General features: G+C 42.4%; 1 protein-coding gene across 1 annotated transcript; it reads left to right on the top strand.

The window, feature by feature from the left end:
- Positions 1–11,820: 11,820 nt before the first annotated feature.
- Positions 11,821–12,533, top strand: SAYSD1 (SAYSVFN motif domain containing 1). Its single transcript, XM_063152006.1, has 2 exons — positions 11,821–11,979; positions 12,058–12,533. Exons 1-2 carry the CDS (start codon positions 11,821–11,823, stop codon positions 12,346–12,348), a joined length of 450 nt encoding a protein of 149 aa, XP_063008076.1. The 3' UTR covers positions 12,349–12,533.
- The last annotated feature ends 856 nt before the right edge of the window (positions 12,534–13,389 follow it).

The following is a 13,389-nucleotide window of genomic DNA, read 5'->3' as shown; positions in this document are numbered from 1 at the left end:
GTTTTCTTCTGTTTTGTTTTCAATATTGCTTAAAAAAAAAAAAAGATACTGACAAAAACAAGAGCAGAAGTAAAGGTCTGACATTCAAGAAAGGCTTGCTTGTTGTTAATATACCACAGAAATTGCTGAACAGTTTATCCCTGTGAAATTATTTCCTCTGGCATGTTGTTAACATGATGAAAATATGCAAAATATTGATTACTTTGCCTCTGAATCAAACCTGCAGGAATGCAGGAATGAAAAGCTAATATAAATAATCCTGTTTGATGGGGAACATTTTCTGAATTTTTGCTCTTGAACCATTTCACTTTTAATAGTTACTGGCTTTGTTCTGTTTGTTTGTTTGTTTGTTTTTCTTTCCTTGCTCTGCTTTTCTCATACAGAACAATAAGAACTCAATGCAATAAGAACTCAACTAAATTGCACTCTGGTGAGGATTTCTCCAAAGAAATCTGAACTGTTGCAGCTTAAACATTGAGGAGCTGGAGAAAAGAAGCAAACTGCATCTTTCCCAGTGGTACTTGGTTGGTACCAAATGACTCCACAGTCATTCTGCCACTCTTTTAATTAGGCTCCAGCAGCTGGGAAGTTGTATGTGCACAAGAGGTCAGGCTGTTTGCTGAGCTTGCTGGTTTTACTCTGAAATCATGGCCCTCCTGCTCCATTGAACAAAGATGGTCAGGAGTTCCTGGAGCAATTTTCCAAATAAAAGATGCTTTTTTTTGTTAGCCAAATATATTGCAACAATGTTTTAGCAGAAGATGTTTCCTGTAGTGTGGTAATTTTGATTAACATGCTGAGAGAGACCTGCAAAGAGGCAGAGGCTGGGTAGGCACAGACTGCATCACCATGTCCCATGAACTAATGTAGAGACCCCAGTCTCTGGTAAAGCTGCCCATTGAAATCAAGGCTTGCCTTGAATCAAGCAGAGCTATGATTTGAATGAGAGAATTTTTTTTTTGTTTATTTTCTTTCCATCCACATGTAAATGCTCCAATTATTTTAAGCCATTTATTTTTTCTTTTTTTTTTTCCTTCACCAAAAATAATCTCATCTTCCATTCAAAAAATACTGAGTTAGTCCCCATATAGAAAAGGAAAACTATGAAATTAGAATAAATTTTTTTAGAATTTTTTTACTAAGTTTTAGTGCTAGTTATGTTACAGATGTGGACCAGAAGGAGACCCATGTTTAGGTCTTCAAGCTTCTACCTGAATTTTCATCCCAACAGACAGCTCAGTTAATTTATTAAATGTAGGTATTTTGAAATAAAGGAATAATGTCACCAGCATGACACGAACTGCCTTTACCTTGCTGCCCTCTTTGACCTCTAGCACTTTCCCTAGAGATAGAGATGCCTTTGCTATATGTAGCATTTCCTGAGGGAATGAGCTGAACGTGGAAACCTCCACAGATTTGACAACGAGTGTGGGAGACAGCAATGCACGGGAACATTCCTTTGCAGGTTTTGGCAGTGCTTTCGAGGAGAAAATCCCCAAGAACTCTACTACCCGTTCTGTGGTTTTGACAAAGCAACTTGCCTTCCACACACCTTCTCGAATTCGAAAAGGATTTACTCTTTATACACCCGAAGGTCTTGAGGGTTTTCCCCACCTGCCCGGCAGCAGCAGCAGCAGCAGGTCTGACTCCGGCTGTGCCCTGCAGATTCCCGGGATAAGGATGGAGGAGCCTGCGAACCCCTCGGCTCGGACAGCGCCTTTCTGCTTCCACCTAGTGGGCACGGAGAGCTGTGAGAACACGGACGGGCACGGGGGGGATGGCACCAACAGGGAAAGAACGGGGAGAGCTGCGGACAGACAGACAGACAGATAGACAGACAGACAGACATTCATTCCCCCTGATTTCGAGTTCCAGGGCCCTGAGCCCGCATGAAGAGACACAGTTATAATGGAGTTATAATGAAGCACTAAGCACTGTCAGGCGCAGGGGGCCTCGGAAGCCTTCTGGGCCTGCTGAATGCTGAGGAGGGGACGGGAGGAGCGAGGCTGCGGCCAGGGAATGTGGATTTCATTTTTCTTCAATCAGCCAAGACTGGAGAACAAGAAAACACGGGACAACAGGAAAAGGAATCCACTCACTTGTGAGGTAAGGCTGAGATGGCAACTAAAAACAGACCCAGATTGTGATATGTCTGGAGACAGGGCACGGGTTCATTTGGCTGTAAATCCTACAGGTAGTGATGCACAGTACATACAACTTTAGTGCAGAGGCCATTCTGTTCAATCTCCTGGGAATTTTTCCTAGAAATAGACACAGACACTGAACTGAGCCAACCATATAAGACTTAGCATTGAGCCTGCACCTTCCATGAGGAATCCTGAGCCACATACTTGCCAATGTATGCATATGCAGCACTAGTGATTTTCATGTGCCAGCTGATGCCTACTGAGAACCTGATCGGTTCTGTTCCATTGAATCCCCATTGGTTTTGTTGGTTTACTGCATGCTAGAAAGTCTGTGAAATTACATGAAGCAAAAGTAATGCTGGGATAATTATCTCTTTGTTATCCTCAACAAAATCCTAGCATTTCATGTACATTATCCATATTTACATCGCACTTCTCTCCTGAAAATCACTTTTATTCAAGAACATGAATGAATACTAATACCCAGTATTTTAAAACCACAGCCAGCAGATGAGTTTCTTTTAATTAATACAGAAGAATCTTTCCTAGCACTTCAATTTAAAATGTTGATACTGAGCATTAAAAAAAAAGAAGAAGGAAAGAAAGAGGACAGAATACTTACTAAACTTCGTCTGTAAAGAAAAAGCAGTAGCTGGAAACCCAGAAACTGTATTCTGAAGTCCATTTAATGAAACAGAGCTTACATATACAGGAAGACTTAATCCCTTTTTGTCTTAATACCTCACATGAAGTTTTAAAGTAAAGGATTTTCTTGGAATTGATCCAGAGCTCCATTTTCAGTATCCCATGGGCTGGAAACACACATGCTTTTGTGTAAATCACAGTATTATAAATACAATATATTTCACTCTCTTCATGCATGCGAAGGAATTAAAAACAGCTATCAGACCAGGTCTACAGCAAATAAGTCAACTTCCATAAGTACATAAATAAAGTTCCTGAGATTTTACATTTATTTTAGAATTTGTTTAGCTCAGAACCAAAACCATATGTCCATCACAGAAGGGAAGTGGGAATTAGAGAGAGAGGGAGTATATATTCATTTCATATAATTCAATTTTACCTCAGTCCCTAATCATGGAAATAAATCCCTTTAGGTCTCTGTAGTCAATCCACTGCTACATTCTTGGAAGCTCAGAATCACCCGTGTCTGCAGCAGGGAAAAGGGAGATGTAATCCTAATTGTGCAGCTGCCCAGTGCCAGCTGCATGAAGTGGAGATTAAACCTGCTGGGCTCTTTGGCTCATCAATCAGAGACTGGATTTTAGAAGACATATATTGAAATTCAGTGTAGATGTTATAAAAACCATGTTTATTGAAAGACAGGGTGTATTTTGAAAGGTGAATCTTATCTCACATAAGCAGAAGTCATAGATTTAAAATTTCAGCTCCTTTTAGATCCCAAAGGACAAATTAGTCTGAACTGCAGAATATAACATTTGCAAAGCAAAAAAAATAGAATTAAAGCACAAGGCAGTCACAGTCCTCCTAAAATGAAATAAAAATTACGAACCATAGATTCTGTCAGCTTTTCCCCAGGAAAGATAAAACCAGTGAGATTAAAAGAGAAAAATCTTTAAGGTAATAATCTAAAATGACAGCAGAGGGTGCTGTCATTTCTGCTTCGGTTCATGGTGTCGGGTGAATCCGCAGCTTTCTTGCCCCTTCGAGTTGCTACTCTAAAGAATCTTAAAAAACAAACAAACAAACAAACAAACAAACAAACAAACCCCAAACCTAGTAAATTTTGAAATTCAGTGGAATTTTTCTGGAAGGGAATTAAAGATCACGAATAGAGGAAGAAAATATACATTGGTACAGATTTAAGGCCAGAATTCAACTTTAAAATGTCAAGGCTGTCCTGCAAGTACTTTGATTTTACAAAACTGTGGAATTTTTTTGCTGCTGTCTGCTTATATTTAATTTAGAAACATAAATTTTAGACCTTTTAATCTTTAAATATTTCTCTCTCACGAATTCATGCCTTGTCTGCTGCATATTGTTGTCATTACTGGACTGCTAAAACAGAAATTGTAGGATAGTATTGTTAAATGTTTGCAATATCCTGCCTACGAAAGCCACTTAGTCATCCTTTGGAAGAGCTGACAAAAGAATGTACTGCATCCTTTCCTGCCCCCTGAGATAAATAAATGATCCAGAAATGCTCCTCAGTCTTTGCTGCCATCTGAAATTTCTACTTAGCCACTACATACAAAGCATGCTTTTCTTGGTTTTTTCCCCCTTCCTTTCATAGCTTGGTTGCTCAAATCATGGACTGTGAGGCCACAGTCAAGACAAATACTGAAACTCTGGTCAAGTTTGACTGCAGAGAGAACCCAGGCAGGAGGTTTGATGCTGAACTCACTGCAATGCTGAGTCCCTCAGGGTCAGCGCAAAAATGGTGAAACATGGTTTAAGGTTTCTAAACCTACCAGAGGCAGGATGAACATTCCACTTTTCTTACTGTGCTGGAACAGCCAGACCCAGTTCTGAGCTTTACTTGCCATAAATTCAGAGACAGCCCCATTCCAGGTTGTCTTTACAATCTAATATACAAGAAGCTTATCTTGCTTAAGTATTGTCCTCCTCATGCAATTTATATTATATTAGAAAGCATAAGGTACAAGATTTAAGAGGCATGCGTGCAGCATAATAAATAGAATAAATTGGCTAGGTTTGTCATGGTTTAAAAAAAAAATGACAAAGTTTTCATTGCTGTGCCAGTTTATTTTTAAGGGAAATAACATGGAGATCTTTTATATGAGGCCCACAGGTCTCATCAAGCAAATAGCAAGGTATGAGCTCAGTTTGATCCATCAGGAACGCAGTACCAACCCCAGTATAACCCTGGCAGAGTCCTCACTGACTTCAGTGGGGTCAGGTTTGAGCCCTACAGGGTCACATCATTTCAGGAAAACTGAGGATCTGGTTCAGTGTCTGTTTCTTTCAGACACGCCAAATTGTCTCCAGCCTCATCTCTGCTATTCTCACATGAGTTCTCTTGTTCTTATCTCCTCTCTGTATTCCTCCAGTCCCACCCACTGGGCTTCACACTCCTGATATTGTATCTTGGTCTCCAAGGACAGGAGGCTGCTGCTGACACCCTGCTTGACGTGTTGCTTGACATGTTTTTTCAGGTCTCACAGTCAGACCCAAGCCAGGAAAGTAAGTTCAAGACAAAGTGGTAACTAGTGGAATACTAAGGATTTTCCACTTTTTGAGGATGTCAGAGGAAGGCAATATGTATTGGATTTTGGAGTATTGAACTTGTGATTTTTTTGCAAGTCAGGGCTGGCAGTGTGTTTAAATCAAAGATTTATTAATCTGTTCCAAAAGGCCAAGTTACCATTTAATAGCTTTCAGCAGTTAGCAAAGGCTGTATTTCTGCAAGTCCTTTGTGGATTCACGACTTTCTTACATCTTTCTTCTCTTTGCATTTTGTTTTACACAGGTTTTTCTTCCAGATCTTTATTCCATTTATTAGAAAAAATACTGGCCTGAAAAATACTCTCTCTGTGAATTACAGCATATTAAATTTAACTTAAAAAGCATGGAACTCTGAATTACTGGCATGGAGATCTGAACTGCTATTGCACTTTTTACACTGTTGTTATCCATTTGGATTCCTGTGTTTTCTTTACAATCATGAAGATGAATATGTTGGTATTTTCTTAATAAATTAATAGTTATCATTTGGGGATAAGATCCAAAATAGCAGGTAATCACCTAGAGCAGAGCTGAAATTTAATTAGACCCTTACACACAGATCAGTTGCAGTCGGGAGTCTGACCCAATTCAAAATTAGCTATTAGATGTGACATAAATAGAGCAGGTGCAGTCACCTAAACAGGGGACTGGGACAGAATTTAGGTTGCAAGATTGCAATCCAAGACAGGCACACACAAAATCTTTGCTCTAGGGATTAGACACTCTTTGTTCGTGGGTGCTTCTGTGTGTTACAGAAGTGCTGTCATACTAACTGAGCAGAGCATCCTCATGTCCTATTTTCTATGAAAGTCATTAGGGATTCTCAAACCACTCATCCCTAGGGGTGCTAAATTGCTCTGGTACATGGCTGAGATATCTGATAACTCTGGATTTAGCACAGAGCATTAAAAAATAATGACCACTTCCATTAGAAAATGAATGGGTGCTTGGGGAACTTTGTACTTGTGGTGATGCCCACACTGTGTGATGCATCACCACAGGTGCACCTCCTCCATGAACACCAGGATTTTCACAGGTGATTCTGGTGATGCCCCAGCCTTATTACATGGCTGTGTTATAAAGCTTACTGCTCCTGCCTGTCTCTCATGATTCTCAAACCCATAAAAATTCTTTCCATTACCTGAAGATGAATTTAGGGATTAAGTTAATTACCAGTGTACCCACTTTTAATTATGTGTGCCATCCACTAATTTTCAGGGGTGAGCCCCAGCACAACCTTTGTGTATTACTGAAGGGAACTTGGAGCTCAAAACCTCTGTTACGAATGACAATTGGTTATTTTTACTATTCTGTATCAGTTTGGAAAGAAGCACTTGGTATATCATATGTTCAAATATCAATATTGGAAAAGCATTTTTCCCAGTCATGCTGAACAGCTCATTCTCCTGGCGGACTGTCCAGTTTATTCCTATTGTTGAAAGCATTAGGGAAGCCCTTATCCCTAAAGCTTGTCACCTATCACTCCTAAATAACATCATAAATATTCCAAAATCCAGTGTAGCTGTTGAGACAAAAAGGAGATAATGAAGAGGAGAAATTGCCAAAAAAGAGCAAACTGATAATATTTCTACAGCTTGCCAGAAGTAATAGTTTGGACTTCTGTTCTGTAGATTATATGGAGATATACATAATCAAGTATTTTATTCGAGATAAGTTCATTTCTTTGATCTAGAGCCCAGGAGGAAGAGGAATGCCATGATATCTCCCTCCTTCATCTTGTAGTCTGCTGAATAATTTGTGGTAATTCAGAAATAGCTCCAAGCCCTTACACCCGGTATACCTATTGCAGGGGCACAGCTGAAGTCTCACCTCTACTTGAAACATTTATAGGGAAATTATATTTATCAGCAAGAGCCTGAGGCTCCAACCAGCTGGCTGGAATGCACACTGACAACTGCAATGATAGAGCAGCTCTTCTGCATGATGATTTCTCCTATACAGGGCAGAGGCTCGAAGGCATGAGCAAAGGTTGCTGCAACATCTTTCTGGGCATTCTGCTCCTCTAAAAATGAAACCTAGCAGTGTTCTTCGGCCTCTTGTGGTTTTTTGGTAGATGTGGATGTGTAAAACTGACAGCCAATGTGAGCATTAAAGTTTACAGTGCACTCTCAATGAAAGGCTGAGTGTGTGTGTGTGTAAGGGGATAATGTAGCCCATTTCTGTCTTCTCACACTTTATTCACCATCTAGCATCTAGAATTTTCTGTATTTCAAACTGTAGTGGATTAAAGGAAATAGATGTGGAGCGAGAATTCAGATCTACAATTAGTTTCAAGATCTTGTCTGACATTCTTTTCACTTCATATTTCCTGTCTGGGGAAATGCTATTACAGCATCTAGGTACATTTAAGTGCTGTTATGTTTAAGTGCTATACAAAACCAGCATAAAAAATACTCACACCAAGCTCAAAGAGCTGTATTTCGAACTTCACAAAAGTACTTTGATAATTAATTTAATTTTTTTTTTTTCCAAAAAAAGGTTTGAGAAGACGAGACTGATTAAACCCAATATTACGTTGGCAGACAGGAGAGACAAAACAGGTTTCTTTTCATTTAAGTCATGAGGAATATCAAGTGAAAAATGCCTTTTTTCCCCATCCTAGCTATATGATAAAAATCAAAAGACAGTATTCTGAATTTTTGAAGTTTTAAAATAGTTTCCAAACTTTGACTTTGGAATCAGATCAAAGTTCTGAACATGGTAAAGCAATCCTACCAAGAGTGCTCATTGGGTGTTATCTTCCAAAAGCAGTAAAATAGCTCATGTCCCTTTTCTATTACAATGATTTCACTAAATATCCGACATTCACTGCTGACATTGGACTATTGAGGAATTTTTTTTCTCTGTTTTCTCTCAAATTGAAGTTTCGTGTGAAATGATGAGGAACATTTCAGAGTTGTGACAGAAATATTAATAACTCTGCTTTGTCCAATTTTAAATATGTTTGAATATAGAGCACTTCAGCATATAAAGCAGGAACATAAGTGCTAGTGTCTGAGAACTCTTTACCATGCACTGCTGAATATACAAATGCACACGTTTCAAAATCACACAGACATGAAAATTTGCAATTGAGAAGCTAAACGAGTTCAATAAAAAGACAGAAAAAAATTCTTTCTGTCTAATGGCAAAGTACCCTTATGCTGCTATTTTAGGAAGGAAAATTAATGACTATTTTTTACAAAGGAAGCACTTCTTCTCTGTAGTTTAGAACTGATTAGTAAATGGATATGCAGAAAGCTCTCTATGGAGTTAGAGAAATATGAATCTGTGCATTTCAATCTATTTTATACATGTTCTGCACGACCTCAACAACTAGATCTAATGCTCCCTCAGCTCCATTGAACTAATTACACTTGGTCATTATATTAATAATGGGTTGCCCTTCTGTCTGCATTTATGGCACTTAGCAAGTCAGTGTGAGCGTGAACACTTATCTCACAAAGGAGAGAGCTCCTGACAATGAATTAGATTAATCCATCAAGAGAATTAATGTGACTTGATTACTGTTGATATCTGAAGAAGCTGGCATACACAAACAAGTATCTGCAGCTGAAGGAAGCAAGCAACGACTCTGCACACAACTGGGCAAGGCCCCGAGCCTGTACTATTGAGCAAGGAGGTGGCTGACACCAGGACTGATGTGGCACATGCAAAGGGTGCCACAGGACCTAAATGTTGCTGTCAATGCTTTGGTTAACTCAGCTGGGCTGGTATTTTGCCACAAATAGTTCTAATGCCGTCTGTCATGTAAAAATACCTAATCTAATTAGTTTTCACTTCTCTTCCTTTCTTAAGGTGCATGAAACATATCGGAAAATTATTTAGGAAAAACTCTGCAGTCACCATCTCAAAAGTATAAACTCAACATGGCTTTGCCAGCTTTCTTGTTCTGTCTATTCTTTCACCTTTTTCAGTTCACTTGCTGATAGAGTGCCATAGAAAAAGTTCCTAATGGCTTGGAACCTTAGCTCCTTAAGCTGATGATACTTGGCTGAGAACAGAATGCAATGATTCTTCTCTGTCATAAATATTAAAATATAACAAAAAGTTGATTGCTGGGATAGATGAAAAGGTTTCAAAATCGCTGAAGTGGAAATTTATAAAGAAAAAAGGTTCTCTTCTTGGCAGAGGGAAATACGCATGTGAACTGCTTTATATTGTGATTTAGTATGAAACAAGTTTAAAAAACAATTAAGTTTTTAAAGTGATCTTAATGCTGCCTCCTAGAAGTTGATGGGCAGTTCCAGAACTTCCTTCATAAAGAATGCAGCTTTAGAGATCTATCAATAGCACCCAACATTTTTGATTCATCCTTGGCTGTGGCACAAGTGAAGAAAAATACTGAACTCATAGTCTCACGCCTACAAACCCACTATATTCAATCTGTTTTTCTCATAAATAGGGGAAGGCATGAAGTGTTTTAAGTCCCACAGAAGTGTTCTTTAGCCTTTCCATGTCCCCTCTGCCCTCCTAACCACAGGCTGAGGATCCAAAGATTAAGCTTGGTCAACTGCCAAGATCCTCTGTAGGCACTGGAGGAGGGAACAAATTGTTCGTATGGTTTGTCAAACAAACAAACAAAATGAAATGTCTATACAAAATGAAATGAAATTAAGCTGTTTGTTTCAAAAAGGATATATTGAAGTAATTCAAGACTTTATGGAGACAAATTTGTTTAGGTATTTATCCACAGTATAACACTCATTTAGAGAGGAAGTTATTGGAGTGCTCTTGGGCTTCAAAGGCATAATTCATGGCACTCTTCTGTGTTTCCTAACAACACATGGCAATATAGGCAGCCCTATAAAATAGCCATAAAATAGCTACTTGGATGCATAATAGCAAATACATACTAAGCCTGGTAAATCTTGAGTAAAATCTGACAACATAGGAATCACTGGATGCAGTTTGCAAAGGTGATATTTTATATATTATTCACATAAAACTATTACTTTGACTAATGAGGTCTATAGAACAAGGAGCTGTTTCCATGAAGAAGAGGAAGGAAAAAAAAAGTAGAGTAAAATAAAATAAAATAAAATAAAATAATGTCCTGTGCAGGATATCTTAAAACATTTTTGACTGTTATTTCAAAATCAAATTTCCACAAATAAAGAGAAAAATTTTATTCATTGCGGCACTCTCTGCAAAGTCGGAAGGTTAAAAGAAAGTAATTTTGTAACCAAGCATAAAATAGGCATTTGAAAAATTATTTAGCTGGGAAAAACACAATTTTTTCCACATTAAGATAACTTAAGAACACCCAAATTGATTTTTATTAGACTTCTCATATTCACTTCTGAGCTGACACATGCATGAGACATTCAGCCCCAAAGGTCACTTCTGAGAAGGCTATAAGTAACTGGAAACAGCACTGCAGGATGAAATGATGGCTCATTGCTGACTATTACTGCTGGAGAGTGATAGATATTTTACTCCTGAGGCTAAGAGACAGATTCTGTAAATAAATTTTTATTTCTTGTCAGTGCCGATAGCTGGAACATGATGTGATAGAGCTGGTTTTCCCAATGCCATTATTTGACTTAAAGAGACTGCAGGATGGATGCTGGCAAGGCCCATGGGCCTGTGTTGGAGGGAGCCCACCACAGGGTTTTCTCCAGGGCCAGCAGAGAGGGGCACAGGGTGAGCCCTGGCTCCGGGCACCACCACACGGTGAGGGGCACAGCCCAGTGCGGTGCTCTCCTCCTCCTGCTCGCTGGCCTGCCCCAGCTGCCCGGCGCTCTGCTAAAACCTCTGCTCCAACACCCAAGGCAAATGGCGCTGGACAGCCTGGCTGTGAACAGCTCCTTCCTCCTCCCCAGGCTTTGGTCACTCCATGCTTTATTCTCTCCACCCCCTCTTCGTTTTGGTGCCAGCATTAGTCACTGAGGTTGTTCAGCCCAGAGAAGAGCTGGCTTGCGGGAGGCTGAAGCCAAGATCAGCTTCTTCTCGCAGGCAACCAGCGACAGGGCAGGAGGGCACAGCCTCAGGCTGCACCAGAGGAGGCTTAGGTTGGCTGGGAGGAGGAATTTCTGCACAAAGGGTCTGATGAGACGCTGGAATGGCCTGCCAGGGAGATGGTGAAGTCACCGTCTCTAGGGGTGTTCAAGAAATGGCTGGACGTGGCATTTAACGCCATCATCTATTTGATTTGGTGCTTGGACAAGGGCGGACTCTAACTCAGACGTCTTTTCCAAAATAATAATTGTATGAAAACTAAACACGTGAGATCTCTGGTGAATTACAGCTTTTCTCCAGAGAGCCTCGCCGGCTCTGCTGTCCATCCCGGCCGGCGAGGAAGGACTGACCGACTGCCTGGGCTCCCCACGGTGGGACCCACCCCAGCCCCTTTCGCAGCGCCCCGTTCCGCGGCCCCGCCTCTGCCGGGCCGTCACGGGCCTGGCGCAGGCGCGCCTCGGCCATGGCGGCCACCGTGGAGCGGCGCCTCGCCGAGTTCCGTGCCGCCCGCCGCAGCGCTGCCGCCCCTCCGCGCCCAGCCGAGCCGCCGGGAAAGGCCGCGGCTCCGGAGGCCGCCGAGGGACCGCGGGCAGCCGCGGAGGGCCCGGGCGGCGGCGCCCAGGTGAGCGCCGAGGCGGGCGGGGCGGGGGATGCGGCGGCCGGCCGGTGCCTGACGCCGCTCTCCCCGCCGCCTCCGCAGGTCCGGCCCGGCGCGGCGGCCGCTCCGTTGTGGGCGCGCCCGCTGCTGCTGAAGGTGCTGCTGTGGGCCGTGCTGCTGGCGCTGTTCGTGGAGCTGGAGCTCGGGCTGCCCTACTTCGTCCTCTCCCTGCTCTACTGGATGTACGTCGGCACCCGCGGCCCCGCCGAGCGGCGGCCCGGCGAGCTCAGCGCCTACTCCGTCTTCAACCCCGGCTGCGCCGCCATCGCCGGGACGCTGACGGCCGAGCAGCTGGAGCGGGAGCTGCACTACCGGCCCGCCGCGGGCAGCTAGCGCCGGGCCCGGCCGGGACTGTGCTCTGCTGGGCCGGGACTGCCGCCGCCGCCGCCCTGAGGAAGGGCCGGGGCTCGGGAGAATGAAATGGGGTTTGTTCCTATGCAGAAAAGCACCTGAGCCTTACTGCTGGCCCCGTGTCCCGCGGCGCCGGCCGGTCCCGAATAAAGCCGTAGCAAAGCCTGCGCTCTGGTCTCGTTTCCTGGGGCCCGGCAGCTGTTCCGGGGCCCCGAGAGGCACGGCCGTGTCACAGCTGCGGCTGCCAGCGCGTCACCTACACGGCTTCAGCTCCCGAGAGCTTTGCCGCAGGTGACAGACACAAAGGCTGGCGTTTGACGACACCTGCAGTAGAAGGGCCTGCTGCTGCTCTCCCCTGCACCGGCTGGAACCCTCATGGTGAAGAAACAACAGGAAGCAATAGCCATATACCTAAAATAGGCTGCTGCTTTGGTTTGCAGTGGTGTCTTTCACCTGACACAACCATCAGATTATAATTCCCTTTTTGCTTCATATTACAGTTTTTGTAACTGTAAGCTGAAAAATACTTATTCTTGGCAGGTGTATTTGTATGATCCACTTCTGTTTTTAATATGTAGATCACTGCATTGAGCCAGACCTGCTCAGCAAAGCGGTAGTCACCTCTGCTTAACGTGTGGGAAAAAAAACACGGGTGTGGCATTTGAGAACATGTTTTAGTGTTCTAAAACAAGTTCTATGGTGGTGATGCTACATAGACAGCTGGACTTGATCTTTAAGGTCTTTACCAACCATAACAATTTTATGATTAAGTCATCATTCTGAAGAGCAGCTGCTAGAACTTGTGTCTCTGAGGACAGAGTTAAGAAGAAAAGTCACCAGTTGGTCTTTCAAGTCCTGTTCCACTATGTCTTTTATAATTTAACAGTTAAACACATTTTTAAGGCTTGACTCAACACAAGTTTCATCACTGGTTGTAGAAACAAAAGAAAGTGGTGCTTTGAATTTAGCTGGACTAACAAGAGAGTAATAAAGCACATGTAATATGTTAACACTGATAAGCAT

Source organism: Melospiza melodia, chromosome 3 (assembly GCF_035770615.1).
Source record: "Melospiza melodia melodia isolate bMelMel2 chromosome 3, bMelMel2.pri, whole genome shotgun sequence".
Lineage (NCBI taxonomy): Eukaryota > Metazoa > Chordata > Aves > Passeriformes > Passerellidae > Melospiza > Melospiza melodia.
This window is presented reverse-complemented; position numbering and strand designations above follow the sequence as displayed.